At 38.5% G+C, this 21,868-nt stretch overlaps 1 protein-coding gene across 1 annotated transcript in view; it reads right to left on the bottom strand.

The window, feature by feature from the left end:
- fam20b (FAM20B glycosaminoglycan xylosylkinase) overlaps nucleotides 1–21,868 on the bottom strand; it is a 45,985-nt gene that overhangs the window by 5,597 nt on the left and 18,520 nt on the right. Inside the window, exons 6-8 of the mRNA XM_048208555.1 lie at nucleotides 14,121–14,292; nucleotides 2,880–3,071; nucleotides 386–445 (exon numbers count right to left, since the gene is read on the bottom strand). Of these exons, the coding sequence (XP_048064512.1) occupies nucleotides 386–445; nucleotides 2,880–3,071; nucleotides 14,121–14,292 (424 nt within the window). The remainder of the gene's footprint in view (nucleotides 1–385; nucleotides 446–2,879; nucleotides 3,072–14,120; nucleotides 14,293–21,868) is intronic.

Genomic DNA, 21,868 nt, shown 5'->3' with positions numbered 1-21,868 from the left:
TTAATATGTTTAATATTTAATATGACGTCAATAAAAGCAACAGACGTGCTGCATTTTATCTATCATCAGCTAACTTCAAGATCAAAGAATGCAATTGGACAAAAAGAGCGGAATCTGCATCATTTAGTCACACTGCATTTTAATGAAGAGCTTTGAGCATCTGCGACTTGCTTTCAGTTTCATTTGCGGCAGTTAGCACGTCGGCTTGCTCAAGACACACAGCTACTCATCTGTGGCGACACGTGTTGCAGTAGAGCCGTCATGTAAGGCTACTACATGTCATTACAGGGCATTTACACCTGGTCGTTTCACGATCGGATAGATATACGATCAGATAGACATACGATCAGAGAAAAGTGATCACTGTGTTTGTGTGAGTACTCACATGCAGCACTGATAAAGAGGGGCGAGAATACTCCTCTCATCCAGAGCGGGATTCCCAAAACTGCAGGAGAAAACAGTTTAAAATTGTTGTTAAAATTTGTAAAATTATCTTGCATCATGCCCAAAAAACAAAACAAAAAGCTTTCTCTAGATCACTGCTTTTCAAACGTTTTCAGGTGTAATACCAGTGTAACAGACTGATGTCTGTTGTAGACTTGTACATTTTATACAGGGGTGCACATAAGTTTTTCATTCTGGTTCTCATGAGAGCACCTGGAGATTCGTTTTGGTGCTCACACTGAACAAAGTGTGACCCATTAAATATAACTATAAAAAAAATAGATAACTATTGCACTTTATTTAGTTAGCTTTTTTAATAAAATAATAAAGTGTGATAATACCATTATATTTTAAAATAAAAAAAGATTATTAAATAAAAATACAATTATTTTATAGTACACTTAAAAAAATTCAATGCTAATATTTAGCTGTTCAATTTTTTTCTTGTTTACTTTAAAAATAATAATAATAATACAAATTTGAATGAATTTTCAACATTTTCAAACCTAAAATCAACAAGCTTTTATTTTGCCGGGTTGACAGGAAGGACAGTACAGTATATGCACTGCCGAGTGAAGCACGTCAGTGAATGTCAGTTATATATATAAAAAAAAAGTGTGAACCACTTGCAGAATCTGTGAAAATGTGAATAATTTTAGCAAAATAAGAGAGATCATACAGAATGCATGTTATTTTTTATTTAGTACTGTCCTGATTAAGATATTTTACATAAAAGATGTTTACATATAATTCACAAGACAAAAAAAATGCTGAATTTATTAAAATAACCCCATTCAAAAGTTTGTGAACCATTGATTCTTAATTCTGTGTGGTTACCTGGATGATCTACAACTGTTTTTTTGTTTTGTGATGGTTGTTCATGAGTCTCTTGTTTGTTCTGAGCAGTTAAACTGAGCTCTGTTCTTCCAAAAAATCCTCCAGATCCTGCAGAGTCTTCAGTTTTCAAGGATTTTTTTGCATATTTGAATCCTTTCCAGCAGTGACTGTAGGATTTTGAGATCTGTGTTTTCACACTGTCCTCAATTGAGAGACTCAAACACAACTATTAAAAAAGGTTCAAACATTCACTGATGCTCCAGAAGGAAACACGATGCATTCATTTTAAATATCATTGTTTTTCTTGTTTTTAGTACTGCCCTTCGGAAGCAACAGAAGATACTTGCATGTTTCCTGGAAGACAAATTAAGTACAATTTACCATATTATTATAATTTTTTATTAGTTTTCACCCCCACATCGTGTTTCCTTCTGGAGCATCAGTGAATGTTTGAACCTTTTTTAATAGTTGTGTTTGAGTCCCCCAGTTTTTCTGAAGAACAGAGCTCAGTTTAACTGCTCAAGACAAACAATGGACTCAAGAAAAACCATCAGGAAACAAACAAACAAACAAAAAAAAAACGGTAACCACACAGTATTAAGAACCAATGGTTCACTAACTTTTGAATGGGGTTATTTTAAAGGTCTCGTTTTTCGTGTTTTTTTTTTAAGCTTTGATTGTGTTTATAGTGTGCAATATAACATGTGTTCATGTTTCGCGTGTAAAAAAACACAGTATTTTTCACATAATTTACTTATCTGTATACCGCTGTTTCCACTGTCATAAAAACGGGCTGATGACTTCCTTGTTCTATGAAGTCCCTCCTTCAGAAATACGTAACGAGTTCTGATTGTGCCAGCGGTTCCTGTGTTGTGATTCGACAGCAGCTTAGCAAACCCAGAGCAAACCTTGCCCGGAAAGGTCACGCCTCTTACCATTACGTGGAGATGCACGCGCTCAGTGTTATTGTAAACATGTCTTTAATTTTACCCTATCAATTTGAGCCGGAATCAGACCCGGTGATTGAACGACGACGACATGGACATGGCGACAAACACACTCTACAAACGCAACTCTTGTGTATTCCTGTGGGCGGAGGTTAGTCAAAAAACTGTTTTAGTGACGTCATTAAAGAAGGAAGTAGAGGGATGTAGTCCAAACTGGCCGTTCGATGTAGGAGACTTCTGTTAAATAAAATATCTCGCTTGGCATTGAACTTTGAGCTTTAAAATTTTACAGATTTTATTTATACTCTAACAACAACATTACACACTAACTAAAGTTTGAAACATGGGATCACGAAGAACGGGACCTTTAAGAAATGTAGCTATTTTTTTGTCTTGTGAATTATATGTAAACATCTTTTATGTAAAATATCTTACTCAGGACAGTACTAAATAAAAAATAACATGCATTTTGTATGATCTCTCTTATTTTGTTAAAATTATTCACATTTTCACAGATTCTGCAAGTGGTTCACATACTTTTTCGTGCAACTGTATATATAACAAATATTTCTATAATTACTTGGGTCTATCAACTTGTTTGTAGGTGACTAGATCTCTATATTTTTCATCTGTTTTTTTCTTTCTTTCTACCTTTTGGCGTTGTCCAGAAGGATGAGCATACTGGCTCCTCCATCATCTTGGAAACTCTCATAGTGATGGCGGTCAGCATTGCCGATAAGGTAATCAAAAATGGCTGTGTCGATAACATCCAGGAGCCTTGGACCGGCATCATAAGGGGGCATTTTCTTCACGGCCTCGCAGTAGCTCTCATCATACTCCCACCTAACACACACAACACAGCCATTGATCGACACAATCAATAAAAACAGACACATCCTCTTGAACAGTGTTCATCAATTCACTCCATCAGCTCTGGATAAATGTGAATTTCTCTTTTAAGTCTGGGAGAAATCTCATTCTCACTGTGTTCCAGGTGTCTGATGCTCAGCGCAGGTTTATGGGCTCTGAAAACCCATCAGGTCACCTGGCAACGGCTCAGAAACAGAACAATGACCACTGCGCTCTGCAGGGGGCTGATGGGATGTTCAAGAGCACAGCGCTCTGTCAATGTCTACACTGAGTCAGGACATTTAATAAACATACAGATAAAGATTCCATGCGGTTCATGTGAAAAGGAAACGGAAAGACAGCATTTGGGAAAAAAGGACTGATTTTCCTTTTTGAAAATCTGATTTTCTTACCATTTACACAGTAAGACCCAAATGTATGAGCAAAACTTCCCACACCGCTACATCAATAGGGATTTTTAGGGGGCCACCCAAGTGAAATCTAATTATCTGATGTGATTTGTGATGCAACCCTGTTGTTTTTTAAATTAAAAAAATGCTCAATTTAGAGCAACTTAGAGTACACAGATGAGGAAAGAAGAAGGATAACACAGAAAATCTGCAAAATGACACTTCTCTTCCTTAAATAGAGTGCTGCAGAGATGACATTTTTTTGTAGGCCAAGTAGCATTGCCCTGGTTCCCAGAACAAAAAGCCAATAGGATTTTTTGTATTACTGTAGAAAATAAGCTCTGACTGTGACCAACAAAAGTTGGTTTCTTACACATTTTGTTCATCAAGATATTCTTCAAAAATTTACAAAAATTTCTCATGACTTCACCATTAGGCTTCCAACAACTTGTTCAATATTTAATAATTAATATGTACTCGTAAAGTTTAAAGGGATAGTTCACCCAAAAATGAAAATTCTGTCATCATTTACTCACCCTCAAGTTGGTCCAAATCTGTATAAATTTCTTTGTTCTGCTGAACAACATTTTGAAGAAAATTTGTAACCAGGCCGCTTTGGGGCACCATTGACTTTCATAGTAGGAAAAAAAAAAATACTATGGAAGTCAATAGTTTCTCACATTCTTCAAAATATCTTCCGGAACAAAAAAAATTATAAAGGTTTGGAACAAACTGAAGGTGAGGAAATGATGACAGAGTTTTCATTTTTGGGTGAACTATCCCTTTAAGTTGGAATAATTTGCACGAGCACAAGGTACAAACAGAACTGAAGAAACGGACTAGTAAATAGATGACAAGCCACTTGTTAGTAGGCTTGCTTATCATCAGTGTTACTGGTGTTACACAGTGTTTGGCCATACACCGATTACTTTACTTGCCCACTGCGGCCACCCTGTCCTTTTGTTTTTTTAATGAAAATAAAAACCATTTAGTTCAGTTGGACATCAGATTCTACTGAAAGTGTGTGCTCCGCTTCATATACAGCACGAGCTGCAGAGTCGCAGCACAGTGCAGCAAGAGTCAGATTTCACTTATGTGACGAGAATGGTGGTGGAGGATTTGGTGCGCAACAAGATTTGCAGTGACATGCATATTTGACATCCCTACCCCACCATGACATCCCTACTTGTTAGCAACATCCTTTTTCAAAACAAAACACATAAAAGTCTAAAACACAAAATTAAAAATAATAATGAATGTGGTGTTCCTGATGTATTTATGTCATAGAATAAAATATGAAAATATCTTGAGCTTGTGTTCACCACAGACCTTATTTCAGGTATTCAACCAAAAACCCATTTTTAAAAAAAAAAAACAACCCAGTGAGTTTGAGATGATGGAACCAGCAGTGCAAAAATACTACCTTAAATTTCCAAGTTTTAGGTAAACCTGAACATATGAACAAGGACATATTTTGTACAAACAGATAACCGTAATGCATTTCAGTACCCACCCCCCTCCCTTTTTTCAGGTTTCAGAGAACTACAGACCAAAATAATTTATGTGTTTTTTGCTATTTAAATAGTAGTCACAATATGAACTGATTAGTAATAGCCAAACTAGACTCATGTTTCAATAAATGGCTACTAAAACCAAAAGTTTCCAGTAAAGTGTCAAAGATAGAGATAAGGTTAATTATATGTAAAAGGGTTTCGTGCATTTTATACTGATCTGTAGCATCTAGTAGCAGCAAACAGAGGAAATGCCCTCAATATTTTCCAAGAGCTCTTCAACCATGGGTCCAAGATGAACATGCACCAAAACACTATCGACTAGAAAATGCCATCAAAACTTTTCTGAAGTCACTCAGTTCCCTTCACAGATGCATTCATATAAACTCCCACCCTCAATTCAATATTTATATTTTTCTTCCAATATTTCAAGCATCACAAACAGTGAGCTTGCTGTGCCTGGTACAGTGTTTGTGCTCTCCTCTTTACATCTGTATTCAGAGTGTCCCGCCTCTGGTCTGTTAATGTTCTGTTTACAGAATTTGTAATATTTTCCACATAGATGACATTTTGGGAAATTACTGCAAGGCAGTTTGTGTGCAAGTCCAAAGAAAACAAAAACAAAAACAGTTGACTGGTGCATCTCTATTTAAAATTGAATTAGAGCCCGCCATGAAAAGACAGGAGGAAATGAGACTGGGAACATTCTAGAGACCAGGGGCTGGATTCTCTTTTTAAGAAAGAAGCTAAGAAAATTCTTAAGATAAATTCTAAGAAGTTCTTAAGAATGTTCCAAAGTGCAATTCTTAAAAAAATGTAAACAGTTCTGAAATATTTCCTTAAGACTTGATCTTAATTTTTACTTAAGAAGAAATTGAAAGGTGTTTATTTGATTTAAAGGGGGGTATTGCTGAAGACTCACTGGACGAAACACACCTCAAAGCTCGTCACTGCCTGTAGTTTATCGTAGATATAGTAAGAACGCAGATTATTTTCGTTGTGATTGTTCGACTGGAGTTAATCACTCAGCATCGTGTTTTTAATGCACCGTTAAAATTGTTATTTTAAAAGAGCCTGTCTCAAGATGCAGCGTTCGTTCCCATTCATTTGTTGTCTTTTTCATGCTCTTTGTAGAGTTAATGCATCCTGTATCTGTGCAAGTGGACGATTTACTTTTTTCCTGCATGTCATGTGCGGGTCTCTGTACTAGTTTGAGTGAGCGCATCATATGCATTGTGTATGCGCAAATGATCAATCAGTCTAATTTCAGACTTTAAGTCTGGAACACACCAAGCCGACGCCGACGAACTAGTGGCGACAAAAGCAGACTGCCGGGTTGGCTCACGTCGGCAGCGTCTGGGTCCAAAGTCGCCCTGACGTGCCAAACCAACGCTCGACACCCGACGGCCAAGTAGCACATCCGTTGTGCGCCTGGGTAAGAAGAAATGCCTTTCCGTACCAGCAGGTGGCAGTAGCCGAACAGCCAATCAGAATGACTGACTGACGAGTTCTGACGCCGACTCAACATGTCGAATCAGCCGAAAAAAGCAGATGAGGACCAATTTCAGCCGACAGTGTGGAACACACTGAGAAAACTGGCCAAAACTTGCCAAAAACTGCCCGACGGCCGACCGTCGGCTTTGTGCGTTCCGGGCTTTAGAGTGCTCATCCACATTCATGGTACTAGTAATATGTATTATAATTTGGCTAGCCAGTGTTATTTTGTAATGCTTAATATTTAAAACAACCCAATAAATTTATTAAACATTTAAGACAGGTTGGAGGTTATCCTAACTTTAAGAAATGATTTACTATGATTAATTATTTATTATGATTTTTAAGAACATTCTTTTTGGGAATAGGAATACTACTTAAATTTGATCTTAAGAACAATCTTAAGAAAAAAAGATACAAACATTCCTAAGAAAAGTTTTTGAGAATACAAAATATTCTTATCTTTTAAAGTTTGAAAATAAGAAGAAATCGGCAGTTAAGAAGAATTTTATTCTTAAGAATGTTTCGTGGTGTACGCACAAAACGGGGCTGGAAACATCCGTACACAACTTCCAACGCAAAGGTTGTGATCTATTAAAAAAAAACTTGACGGGAGAATGTGTGCACCAGTAAGTAAACTCTGTGTACGCACATTCTGGAGAAAAGGGGAATTGGCGACACAGATGGTGAGGTGGTGAACTGAAGTCAGATTGTAGAAAGTAAATGTGAGAAGAACAATTATAAGTATTGATGTCTCACACACATTTAATTTCACTCCATACCATATGTTAGATCCACGTTATCATGAAGATGAAATCCAGCAGTGTTATTCGCGCTTGTACTGAGTGATAATTGTTGCATAAAAACCTTCTTGTTAAGTCCAACTTAAATCTTAAATCAAAATCTGCGCTGTCTCACCATCACATTGTCCACTACGGGAGCGCAGGAGGAGGAGATGGCCCGACTGCATGGAATACAGGAGAGCATAAAATACCCTACCATTAGATAACTGCAGAACACAATGTAAATAACTAAATATTTTGAATTAAAATATTATTTGAACAGTGGAAATGAATGAATCAACTCTATTCTAAAAACAATATCTGAGAAGTATTTTATACAATTTTGTTTTTTTGATATATTTATTCTAAAACAAAAAGGATATTTGATGATTTTCAGCCATGTAATACACTGTGTGCAGAATTATTAGGCAAGCTAACTTTCTGATCATATTTTTTTTACCAACACATTTTACCAATTTCAATCCACATCAATCTTAATAACTACTATTAATAATGTTTTTAATCATTTATAAGTGATATATAATTGTTCATGAAGGCGGGAAATGAAAAATGCCTTATATTCAGGTGTGCAGAATTATTAGGCAGGTTTGCTTTTACAGGCAAAATGAGCCAAAAAAGAGATTTAACTTAGACTGAAAAGTCAAAAATGATTAAATACTAACGAGAAGGACGCAATACTAATGCAATACTAGAAATTGCAAAGTTAAAGCATGACCAATGGACAGCAAAATGCTCATTGGGTCAGCGGGGTCATACAAAAACAGGTGGAAAAGAAAAGACACGTTAACTGCAAAAGAGTTAAGAATTAAGGTGAAGAGTTAAGTGTGAAACCATCAGGAACCTTTTAGTCTCCAGCGCCACCATTTTCCAGAACTGCAACCTACCTGGAGTCTCCAGAAGTGCAAGGTGTCTCAGAGACTTAGTTAGGTTAGCTAAAGAATCCTAAAAAATGACCCGCTCTTAATAAGAATCACAAGCTGAAGTGTTATAAAATACATGAAGACTGGGTTTTTATAGGCCTTATAGACAGACAGATTGAGAGTGACTCCTGAAGGACCAGCACCACATCCTCTTTTACCACTGTTTGAAGAATTTATCTTCCAGAATCTGGCAGTAAGTTTTGGAAGATCATTTTTAGTCCATCTCTGCAAGACGGACATTTCAGGATAAGAGAGGGACTAAAAGTAAACTCCCACACCTTACTGCCAGATTTTGGAAGATAAATTCTTCAAACAGTGGTACAAGAGGATGTGGTGCTGGTCCTTCAGGAGTCACTCTCAAGCTGTCTGTCTATAAAGCCTATAAAAACCCAGTCTTCATGTATTTCACAACATTTCAGCTTGTGATTATTATTAAGAGCGGGTCATTTTTTAGGATTCTTTAGCTAACCTAAGTCTCTGAGATCCTGACACCTTGCACTTCTGGAGACTCCAGGTAGGTTGCAGTTCTGGAAAATGGTGGCGCTGGAGACTAAAGGGTTCCTGATGGTTTCACACTTAATTCTTCACCTTAATTCTTCAATCTTTTGCAGTTAACATGTGTCTTTTCTTTTCCACCTGATTTTGTATGACCCCGCTGACCCCATGAGCATTTTGCTTTCCCTTGGTCATGCTTTCACTTTGCAAATTCTAGTATTGCATTAGTATTGCGTCCTTCTCGTGAGTATTTAATAATTTTTGACTTTTCAGTCTGAGTTAAATCTCTTTTTTTGGCTCATTTTACCTGTAAAAGCAAACCTGCCTAATAATTCTGCACACCTGAATATAAGGCATTTTTCATTTCCAGCCTTCATGAACAATTATATATCACTTATAAATGATTAAAAACAATATTAATAGTAGTTATTAAGATTGATGTGGATTGGAATTGGTAAAATGTGCTTGGAAAAAAAATATGATCAGAAAATCAGCTTGCCTAATAATTCTGCACACAGTGTATGTATGGAACAAATGGCATTTATAGTCCATCGTAACATTTTTCCATTTCTTGTACCTTTGATGGTGTTAAACATGGTGTCACGTGGATGGGAACATGCATGGAAATGATATGCAGATGAGGTTAAGCATAGTAAAACTAGGCATCGTAAGCTCCATATATGGTGATTTTGGGGAGGAGACAGCGTGGAGATGCACGTACGCACAATCTTCCACTGACTAGGATTTATAAATGGATTTTTGGTTTTGGTTCTGGCGTATGTGTTGTTTTATAAATCTGAAAACTATGCAGAATATAGCTTTTGTGTGTATGTCAGTGGCGAGGCCAGAAATCTTCAAGTGGGTGGACCTTGGTGAAATAGGGTGGACCCTATATTTTATATATATATATATATATATATATATATATATATATATATATATATATATATATATATATATATATATATATATATATATATATATATATATATATATGTTTATTTACAAAACGTTTTTTGTACCTGCATCAGCAAATTATTCACAGAAAGTAAGCAAAAAGGTTTGCTTGTTGTTTATTTACTCATTTATTTAACAATTCACTTGATTTTATTATCACAGGAAATGTCATGGCCGATATGTGAATCAGTGTCCATCATTTTGCGAGCAACTGGTGATAAAGAAAAATACCACGTCGTAATATTGAAAATATTTCCATTTTAAACCATGAAGGCGAGCTAGTGGATATCACACAATCAATGTGCAAACTTTTGGTGAGAACTATGCGGGTGAAGAAGTCTCAAACTCCAGTCAATTATTCACTACAGAAACTGAAAGTAAAAACCGACTAAGCTCTTGGCATCCGAAGCTGAAATAACGGCGCATATTCTCTTAGAGACAATGAGAGATGAATTTTATTTATTTTCTTCATATTTCTCTTGTGGCCCATAGTGAGAAAAAAAATAGTATTTTTGTGAATCAAGATGTATTTCGTGTTAAACAAGTTGTTCTTTAAATGAGGAGTAAGCTATCTAATATTTTATTGTCATCGCAGGACGTCGGTTATGCGGTGATGCTTTATGATATCGCAGGGCAAATGAATTGCAATTTTAATTTAATAATAAAAGAAGCATTATAATAAGAAAAATAATTTAATATCCCGGCATGCCCGTCCGCTATATGCCACTGTGAAGGGATAAACGGCGTTTGGGCACGGCATCAAATCGATTAACTGTTTTATCCAAATCCTGCATGGACCGTTCAGTGTTCAGTATTGTCTCATGATGTTTCTCATGTGTTTTCAGTTGACGCAAGCAAGAAAAGTTTACTAGACTGTGGACTAGTTTTGACTCTCTGCGCAGCCGGATTTTTATGGCCATGGACGGTGCGCGTATGCATGCAACGAACGAATACTGAACCAAAGCTCGATTTAATTTCATTGTCATCACTTCATTTTTAAATTGTTTAACACACAGGTGACAATGCTACCATAGAATAAATTGTTACTGTATAAATTGTTACTGAAAAAGGCTAATAACAGTTAAAATGAAACAAACCGGCACACATAAGGCTATTATAAGCACGAGTCATTCAGACGCTGCATAGAAACAGCTGCTGTTGCGACTCTGGAAAGCTGAGTTTACCGAGGTGAAATAAAAACATATTATGTATTTTTAATAATACATTTTTCAAATTATATATAGGCATCACAACAGATATGACTATTTCCAGACTAAAGTAGAGTCTGGAAATAAAACAAAATATTCTGGCACCTTTGATTGGGTGGGCCAGCCATCAATCTGGGTGAGCCAGTGCCGCCCTGGCCCTTCTGTAGCCTCGCCACTGGTGTACGTACATGTTTAAGGTGAAATCTACAGAAAGTTTCATAAATGAGACCCCTGAACATTGCGGTAACCTCATGGTTTTTCCTAAAATAATAATGGTAATAAAAAATAAATCTAGAAAGGTAAGCATGATATTCAGGGGCCGTATTCACAAAACATTTTTCTCCTAAATAGCAGTAAAAGTTCTTAGCTAAGAGTTTTCTCTTAAATTCCCTATTCACAAAGCTGCTGAGACCAACTTTTACTAAGGAATAGACTGAAGTCTTAAGAGTAAGGGCGGGGTTGACCTCGTTGCTATGGAGTAAACACACAGTGATTGGCTGATGGGGGAGGAGTCAGCGATTTAATCATAGAAATATTGTAGAATGAGGTGTCGTGTTTCCATATTAAAATAATGGTTTTAAAATACAAATGTTGCCCTATTCAAATAAAGGTTTTAAAATACAAATGTTGCATTATTCAAATACATTTTTAATAAAAAAGTTGCCATAGTCAAAATAAAATGTTGCCATATTGTTGCCATAAAGGTTTTAAAATGTAGGCTAAGTGTCACTAATTAAACTAGTATATACAGTTAATTGTCCACCTCTTGGAAGTTTTTATCTCAAGGGAATGCAGAATTCAAGCGACAAATTACGTTTTATAAACAAAGTTTGGGAGGAACACATTCAAACAGTCTTTCTAATCAGCTCGAGAGGAGGTATATACAGACGAGAGACAGTTTTCTGCATCCCTCCGCCAACCCGCTTCTCACTCTCGGCTGGGGATCTGAGGAGAACTCTGGATTTGGGCTAAATTCCTTGGACAGCACGCCAAATACGCTTATTATATATATTTTTTTACTCTATTCAATCATTTGTTCAAGTCAAATCAAGTGTGAACTCATGAAAACCATTGCCACAGGTAATCAGACAATATTTATTTATTTGTTAAAGTTTTTTTTTTTTTGGCGTCTCATCGTAGATTCAGATCTATAAATCAAAATGTATTGCATTTATGAGGAAAAGGTTCAGCACCCAAGGCTCTATCGCTATTGCCTCAATGGTGTTCAGTGTCTTTGGGTGGATTAGGACTGTTTGTGATTTGCTCTTAGTGATTTAGGAGTCCTCTTGACTAATTTTAGCGTTTCGCAGATTTAGGAGCTAGTTTTAGTGCTAAAATGCTATGTGAAATACTCTTAAAGCAAAAATGTAGGACTCCTAAAATTAGGACTGACACGCCCATTATTTTTAAGAGTTTCTCCTAAATCGGCAAGTTAGGAGCTACTTTTAGCCTTAGGATGTTTTCTGAATACAGCCCCAGGGGCCGTATTCACAAAACATTTTATCTTACCACTAAGAGTTTTTCTTAAAACCTATTCACAAAGCTGCTGAGACCAACTTTTACTAAGGAATAGACAGAAGTCTTAAGCTAAGAGTAAGGGCGGGGTTGACCTCGTTGCCATGGAGTAAACACACAGTGATTGGCTGATGGGGGAGGAGTCAGCGATTTAATCATAGAAATATTGAATGAGGTGTCATGTTTCCAGATTAAAATAAAGGCTTTAAAATACAAATGTTGCCCTATTCAAATAAATATTTTAAATAAAAAATATTGCCATATTGTTGCCATAAAGGTTTTAAAATGTAGGCAAATTAAACTATACAGTTAATTGTGGACCGCCTCTTGGATGTCTTCATCTCAAGAGAATGCAGAATTCAAGCGACAAATTATGTTTTATAAACAAAGTTTGGGAGAAACACATTCAAACGGTCTTTCTAATCCACTCAAGAGGAGGAATATATACACAGACGAGAGCCGACTCGCCTATAGTTACTTCGACAGTTTTCTGCATCCCTCCGCCGTCCCTCACTTTCGGCTGGGGATACGGGAAGAACTTTGGGTTTGGGCTAAATTCCAAGCTCTGAGCCCTCGATCCCCCTGGACAGCACACCAAATACACTTATATATATATATATATATATATTTTTTTTATGCATATTTGGTGTGCTCTCCAAGGGGATCGAGTCAAATGATTGACTCTATTCAAACATTTGTGAGCGTGAACTCATGAACACCATTGCCACAGGTAATCAGACAATATTTATTTATTTGTTAAAGATTTATTTTCGCCGTCTCATCGTAGATTCAAATCTATAAATCAAAATGTATTGCATTTATGAAGAAAAGGTTCAGCACCAAAGGCTCTATCGCTATTGTCTCAATGGTGTTCAGTGTCTTTGGGTGGATTAGGACTGTTTGTGATTTGGTCTTAGTGACTTAGGAGTCCTCTTGACTACTCCTAACGTTTCACAGATTTAGGAGCTAGTTTTAGCGCTAAAATGCTTTGTGAAATACTGTTAGAGAAAAAATGTAGGACTCCTAAAATTAGGACTGACACGCCCATTATTTTTAAGAGTTTCTCCTAAATCGGCAAGTTAGGAGCTACTTTTAGCCTTAAGATGTATTGTGAATACAGCCCCAGGTTTACAATGTTATGGACAGTCTGCTCTAATTAACAAGTTTGGCTCTTTAATCAATTACTATGAAGTAAAAGCCAAAAAGACTTGCTTTTCTTTTGGCTGCTTTTATTACATTTTACATAGCTAAATGTAAAATGCATTGCGCATTACATTTAAAATCACCTGCTCAAAACTATAAACCCAAAACTTAAAGCAGTGTTTGGTTTTGGTTTTGTGTTTGTAGGTTTAGGAAAAAAGTATGTCTCATTTCAGGAAATGTGTCTTAGGTGGTGGGAAAATCAAAAACCCTACAGTTTTCACTGAGAATTTCATTTTTCTGTGCTGTTCTTTCATTTTGATCAGTTCCTGTACTACAGCCAGAATGTGTGAAAATGGCATGCTGGACCATGCTATCCTTGGCTAACCCAAAGACCACAAGTTTAGTAACGCTCAGTGAAAGTCCCCATTGACCATTAGATACTCATAAACAGCCCCACCACAAACTTTCAGGCTGAAACTACGCTGAACCACTAATAAACATATCAGCGTTCACCTGTACAGTCATTTGTGTCAAATGTTAAAAATAGATGGTGAAGGGAGAGAACTAGTGAAAGACAGTTACTATACCTGGCGAGTTTACCCTCTCGATATGTCCGCCCCCACGGGTGTCTGTGTTTCTGTAAGGGCCAGACATCAGGGAGCCACAGGGTAACCGATCCCTCCATTACATCCCCTTCTGCACACGCAGGCTCAGTCTCACGACAGTAATAACACTTCCCATAGAAACATGTATTATTTCCTACAAGAAGAGAGAAGTTATTATCAATTACCATTGATAAAAAAGATGAAAGATGGAAGGAACTGTGCTGCTCGTGAGAGGATTGTTTTGAAGGAAAGAACAGCTGGTTATGAATCTTTTTTTTCCACAGGGAACTCAAAAATACTACTTGACTGAAGCAATACTGTTCAACAATATACCTTATATTATGTGACATTTATCAATGGAAATTCAATGGAAACTGTCCATTCAATGGGTTGTACTTCCTTAAAGGGTTAATTCACCCAAAAATGACAATTCTGTCATCATTTACTCACCCTCATGTTGTTTCAAAGCCGTTAAAACTTTTGTTCATCTTCTGAACACAAATGGAGATATTTTTAATGAAATTTGAAAGATTTCTGTCCCTCCACAGACACTTTGACACTTTAAAAATTTAATAAAGAGATTGTAAAACCCGATCGCTTCATATGATGAAGAGATTTGATTTAGGCTTTTATTCACAAATAAACATTCATCAAAGCACACATCAGTTTTGGCAAACGGGAGCTCAAGCATGTTCGCTTGACGTGCAAGAACCAATGAGGTTCATTCTCATGTGTTACGCAGCATATTTGAGCTTCCACAAGAACCAATTAGGTTCATTCTCGTGTTACGCAGCACGTTTGAGCTTCCGCAAGAACCAATGAGGTTCATTCTCATGTGTTACGCAGCACGTTTGAGCTTCCATAAGAAACAATGAGGTTCATTCTTGTGTTAGGCAGCACGTTTGAGCTTCTGCAAGAACCAATGAGGTTCATTCTCATGTGTTACGCAGCACGTTTGAGCTTCCATAAGAAACAATGAGGTTCATTCTTGTGTTAGGCAGCACGTTTGAGCTTCTGCAAGAACCAATGAGGTTCATTCTCATGTGTTACGCAGCACTTTTGAGCTTCCACACGAACCAATGAGGTTCATTCTTGTGTTACGCAGCACGTTTGAGCTTCTGCAAGAACCAATGAGGTTCATTCTCATGTGTTACGCAGCACGTTTGAGCTTCCACACGAACCAATGAGGTTCATTCTTGTGTTACGCAGCACGTTTGAGCTTCCACACGAACCAATGAGGTTCATTCTTGTGTGTTACGCAGCACGTTTGAGCTTCCACACAAACCAATGAGGTTCATTCTCATGTGTTACGCAGCATGTTTGAGCTTCTGCAAGAACCAATGAGGTTCATTCTCATGTGTTACGCAGCATGTTTGAGCTTTTGCAGGAACCAATGAGGTTCATTCTCATGTTACGCAGCACGTTTGAGCTTCCACACGAACCAATGAGGTTCATTCTTGTGTTACGCAGCACGTTTGAGCTTCTGCAAGAACCAATGAGGTTCATTCTCATGTGTTACGCAGCACGTTTGAGCGTCCACACGAACCAATGAGGTTCATTCTCATGTGTTATGCTCATCACGTGTGTTATGTGTTATGCTCATCATTCTCATCACGTTTGAGCTTCTGCAAAAACCAATAAGGTTCATTCTCGTGTGTTACGCAGCACGTTTGAGCTTCCGCAAGAACCAATGAGGTTCATTCTTGTGTGTTACGCAGCACGTTTGAGCTTCCACACGAACCAATGAGGTTCATTCTCATGTGTTACGCAGCACGTTTGAGCTTCCACACGAACCAATGAGGTTCATTCTCATGTGGTACGCAGCACTTTTGAGCTTCCGCAAGAAACAATGAGGTTCATTCTCATGTGTTACGCAGCACGTTTGAGCTTCTGTAAGAACCAATGAGGTTCATTCTCATGTGTTACGCAGCACGTTTGAGCTTCCGCAAGAAACAATGAGGTTCATTCTCATGTGTTACGCAGCACGTTTGAGCTTCTGTAAGAACCAATGAGGTTCATTCTCATGTGTTACGCAGCACGTTTGAGCTTCCGCAAGAACCAATGAGGTTCATTCTCATGTGTTACGCAGCACGTTTGAGCTTCCACACAAACCAATGAGGTTCATTCTCATGTGTTACGCAGCATGTTTGAGCTTCTGCAAGAACCAATGAGGTTCATTCTCATGTGTTACGCAGCACGTTTGAGCTTCCGCAAGAACCAATGAGGTTCATTCTCATGTGTTACGCAGCACGTTTGAGCTTCCACACGAACCAATGAGGTTCATTCTTGTGTTACGCAGCACGTTTGAGCTTCCACACGAACCAATGAGGTTCATTCTTGTGTGTTACGCAGCACGTTTGAGCTTCCACACAAACCAATGAGGTTCATTCTCATGTGTTACGCAGCACGTTTGAGCTTCCACACGAACCAATGAGGTTCATTCTTGTGTTACGCAGCACGTTTGAGCTTCTGCAAGAACCAATGAGGTTCATTCTCATGTGTTACGCAGCACGTTTGAGCTTCCACACGAACCAATGAGGTTCATTCTCATGTGTTATGCTCATCACGTGTGTTATGTGTTATGCTCATCATTCTCATCACGTTTGAGCTTCTGCAAAAACCAATAAGGTTCATTCTCGTGTTACGCAGCACGTTTGAGCTTCCGCAAGAACCAATGAGGTTCATTCTTGTGTGTTACGCAGCACGTTTGAGCTTCCGCAAGAACCAATGAGGTTCATTCGTGTTACGCAGCACGTTTGAGCTTCCACACGAACCAATGACGTTCATTCTTGTGTGTTACGCAGCACGTTTGAGCTTCCACACAAACCAATGAGGTTCATTCTCATGTGTTACGCAGCATGTTTGAGCTTCTGCAAGAACCAATGAGGTTCATTCTCATGTGTTACGCAGCATGTTTGAGCTTCTGCAGGAACCAATGAGGTTCATTCTCATGTTACGCAGCACGTTTGAGCTTCCACACGAACCAATGAGGTTCATTCTTGTGTTACGCAGCACGTTTGAGCTTCTGCAAGAACCAATGAGGTTCATTCTCATGTGTTACGCAGCACGTTTGAGCTTCCACACGAACCAATGAGGTTCATTCTCATGTGTTATGCTCATCACGTGTGTTATGTGTTATGCTCATCATTCTCATCACGTTTGAGCTTCTGCAAAAACCAATAAGGTTCATTCTCGTGTGTTACGCAGCACGTTTGAGCTTCCGCAAGAACCAATGAGGTTCATTCTTGTGTGTTACGCAGCACGTTTGAGCTTCCACACGAACCAATGAGGTTCATTCTCATGTGTTACGCAGCACGTTTGAGCTTCCACACGAACCAATGAGGTTCATTCATGTGTTACGCAGCATGTTTGAGCTTCCGCAAGAACCAATGAGGTTCATTCTCGTGTGTTACGCAGCACGTTTGAGCTTCCACACGAACCAATGAGGTTCATTCTCATGTGTTACGCAGCACGTTTGAGCTTCCGCAAGAAACAATGAGGTTCATTCTCATGTGTTACGCAGCACGTTTGAGCTTCCGCAAGAAACAATGAGGTTCATTCTCATGTGTTACGCAGCACGTTTGAGCTTCCGCAAGAACCAATGAGGTTCATTCTCATGTGTTACGCAGCACGTTTGAGCTTCCACACGAACCAATGAGGTTCATTCTTGTGTTACGCAGCACGTTTGAGCTTCCACACGAACCAATGAGGTTCATTCTTGTGTGTTACGCAGCACGTTTGAGCTTCCACACAAACCAATGAGGTTCATTCTCATGTGTTACGCAGCACGTTTGAGCTTCCACACGAACCAATGAGGTTCATTCTTGTGTTACGCAGCACCTTTGAGCTTCTGCAAGAACCAATGAGGTTCATTCTCATGTGTTACGCAGCACGTTTGAGCTTCCACACGAACCAATGAGGTTCATTCTCATGTGTTATGCTCATCACGTGTGTTATGTGTTATGCTCATCATTCTCATCACGTTTGAGCTTCTGCAAAAACCAATGAGGTTCATTCTCGTGTGTTACGCAGCACGTTTGAGCTTCCGCAAGAACCAATGAGGTTCATTCTTGTGTGTTACGCAGCACGTTTGAGCTTCCACACGAACCAATGAGGTTCATTCTCATGTGTTACGCAGCACGTTTGAGCTTCCACACGAACCAATGAGGTTCATTCATGTGTTACGCAGCACGTTTGAGCTTCCGCAAGAACCAATGAGGTTCATTCTCGTGTGTTACGCAGCACGTTTGAGCTTCCACACGAACCAATGAGGTTCATTCTCATGTGTTACGCAGCACGTTTGAGCTTCCGCAAGAAACAATGAGGTTCATTCTCATGTTACGCAGCACGTTTGAGCTTCTGTAAGAACCAATGAGGTTCATTCTCATGTGTTACGCAGCACGTTTGAGCTTCCGCAAGAACCAATGAGGTTCATTCTCATGTGTTACGCAGCACGTTTGAGCTTCCACACGAACCAATGAGGTTCATTCTCATGTGTTACGCAGCATGTTTGAGCTTCTGCAAGAACCAATGAGGTTCATTCTCATGTGTTACGCAGCACGTTTGAGCTTCCGCAAGAACCAATGAGGTTCATTCTCATGTGTTACGCAGCACGTTTGAGCTTCCACAAGAGGTTTGTTCTCGCACATCAAGCAAGTTCGGTTAAGCATCTGTTTGTTTGCTGATCAAGGTTTATATGTGAATAAAAGCCTAAATTACATCTGTTCAGCATATAAAATGTTCATGTCTCTTCAGAAAATTTGGACTAAACTGCTCAATGCACAATCTCATTAGAAACTTTTCAAAGCCTCAAAGTGTCAGTTGCGTAGCTGTCAATAGAGGGACAGAAAGCTCTCAGATTTTGTTTAAAATATTTCATTTGTGTGCTGAAGATGAACTAAAGTGTTATGGGTTTGGAATGACATGAGGGTGACAGAATTTTCATTTTTGGGTGAACTAACCCTTTAAGCCTTGTTCACACCACCAGCATACATTTCAACAGAGAGCTGGCGATTTCCGACGACGAGTGACAGTTGGTGGCAGGACATAAGTGATACGACAAAGTGGAGAAATGTTTACACTTTAAGCAAATTAAGAGCTACTTTCAGGAGTGACAGCCAATAGGAGTGAAGACTGTCAGTAGACTTCGACCATCTGAAGTTCAGACAAAACAGAACAGCTATTTTACAGAGTGATTTCACAGTTCTTTATGATTTTGTCAGTAAACACATACAGTACATGAATAAAAAAAAAATTAATTCATACGTTGATAGTTCCTAATTATGATATAATGAGCAGTTGAGCATAGATGCAGTTAATATTAAAACAGTGTTCTCTTCCTCCTAATGATCTTTATTAGGGTCAAAAAAAAATAATGATTTGTCAAATTCACAAGACATTTTGGCAAACGAGCCAGTTTAAATTCTTTTTGATAGTCATCTGGTTAATGATTTAAAGGGGACATCTCATGAAAATTGGTACCTCTACCAAACCAGAAAATGTGAAAAAGGACAACCCAGTAACTTTGTTTTGGTAAGCCTTTCTTTTCAAGCAGTGAAAAACGAGCCGCTCAGATTTGGCTCCCCTAGTGACGTAGGAAGGGGATCTTATAATATTACCGCCGCTTAATTTGCACGTTTCCTCCCATGGCGCCGCTATTGTTTTCACAAGTGACAACCGCGTACCAGTTCTAATGCCATGGCAAAAGTTCGAGCAAAGCATGCTATTTAGAGTCTCAGCCTCAGAAGAGAGCAGTGGATTTATTTTCAATGAAAATCCCCCAGAAACAGTAAGCAAAACCTGCTTGTGTGCGCTAATCAATTCAAGCTACAGTGCTTTCTCAACCTTGGACAGTACAAAGTCAGTGCTGACTTATATGTTTGTACTGTACATTTTACCAGTGACTGTTTTGAGGACAATTCACAATACGATACTCAGGGTTTTTCCTGGCTCTAAATGAGGCGGAGGTGGTAAAATCCTGACCACAAAACACTTTTACAAGCACAAATTTAAGTTAGTTTAATATTAAGAGAATAAGATTTGTATTTTGAGAACACTATCATATATACAGTGTTTTCCACAGGATTGTGTGTTTTCTCTGGTGGTTGTACCTCTGTCCTTATAGGGGGGTTCGGGGGCATGCTCCCCTGGATGAAAATTATGTACATTTTAAAAGATAAATTCATTAATCTGGTGCACTTTGAGAGTTCAAAATTAAGAGCTCCAAACCATGTTCAGTGTGCAAACTGAACAAAGAAAAAGTTTTTACCTGAACTTTAAAGGGGACTCTATAGGGCTTGTATGACATTTAGGTAGGCTGCTTTTAAATAAGTACCTAAAATAAAAGTTCTTTGACAAAATTACATTCCTTAATAGCCTATGAACAGGTTTTACTCCCTTCAAACTAAAATTGTTTCATTACATCATTGTTGGAAAACACTCATCAGAATAACTTCTGTTAAGCTTGTGTATATCTCATCCACCCGCAATTACTTGGAATGTTATTTTGTATTACTTGGCCGGCCTAACCCGCCGGATTATCCGATGCGGATATAACCGCGATCCATACATCACTTTTGTGCACTTTCGCAGAATGTCCTGAGCGGCTCCAATCGAGGCCAGCAAGTTGTAGGGCCGGAATGAAAGTGATTTTCTGCAGTGGGGACGGGCGGAACGGTTCGAGAACGGACACAGGCCGGGAAGCTGCAACGGAACTGTGATAAAGGGGTGTCTGAGCATGTGACTGCCTGTCTGAGTTTTGTGAACACCTGGAATGAAATTTGACGGAGGCGGCCGCCTCGTAATTCTCTATGCAGGAAAAACCCTGTACTGGCTTTGACCAAAAACTTTTGCTCAAAGGTCAGGAATCAACTGTTCTAGAAATCAGCAAGGACCCTTCAAACTGTAAGTAACGCATTTAATTTTTAAACCAGTAATGACAGTTCAATTCACAATGAATAATCCTAGTATTTTTTCTTCAAAGAATGCTCTCTTTATAATGGCTGAAGCTGTTGATTTCTGGACACTTGCCAAAACTCCCATTATAGTGACGCTCTTACACAAAAAAAAAAAAAATGAATCTCTTACTGTATTTAAATCGTGTTTGCATCGTTAGTTACAGTGAAAGCATTCCGTGAAATAGCAGAAATTGCGTTGCAATGACGAGATCACTGCCTTCACACGATTAACAGACTGTCATCTGCTCAATGCTCATCACTGCAACCTTCCATGTGATAGGGAATAGATCTAAATATAATGCAATAGTCAACACTTTTCACAAATCGTTAATCTCAACAGCTGTAATAGTAAAAACGTGGTAAAAGTATCCAAAAAGATTCCATATGTAATACTTATTTCCACTGCAAAGATGTCATCCAATCACAGCAGTGGGTGTTCAAGTCTTACAGCAGACACGCCCCTTCAAACAGGGTGCTTCTCAATATCCCTCCTTGTTTCCTCGCTCCTCCGTCCTCCATCCTATGACCCGGAAACCGATTGAGCTCAGCCATCTTGAAGGACATCTCAATTCTCTAAATGCACCACGAGTAGGCGAGGAACGAGGAGTGAGGAAGCTTCCCAAGGAGTCATGAGCGAGGATACACAGGTGTATCCTTTGCGGAAGTCTTTCTCGTAGAGAAACCTGACGCATGCATAAATTCTCCTCCCCCTTCATATCTGTAACAATAATTTAAATGTATTCTTTAATGTATGTAACTTTACATGTCACATAT

The sequence above is a fragment of the Megalobrama amblycephala genome, linkage group LG11 (genome assembly GCF_018812025.1).
Source record: "Megalobrama amblycephala isolate DHTTF-2021 linkage group LG11, ASM1881202v1, whole genome shotgun sequence".
Lineage (NCBI taxonomy): Eukaryota > Metazoa > Chordata > Actinopteri > Cypriniformes > Xenocyprididae > Megalobrama > Megalobrama amblycephala.
Note: the sequence above shows the minus strand (reverse complement) of the source record. Positions and strands in the feature narration are given on the sequence as shown.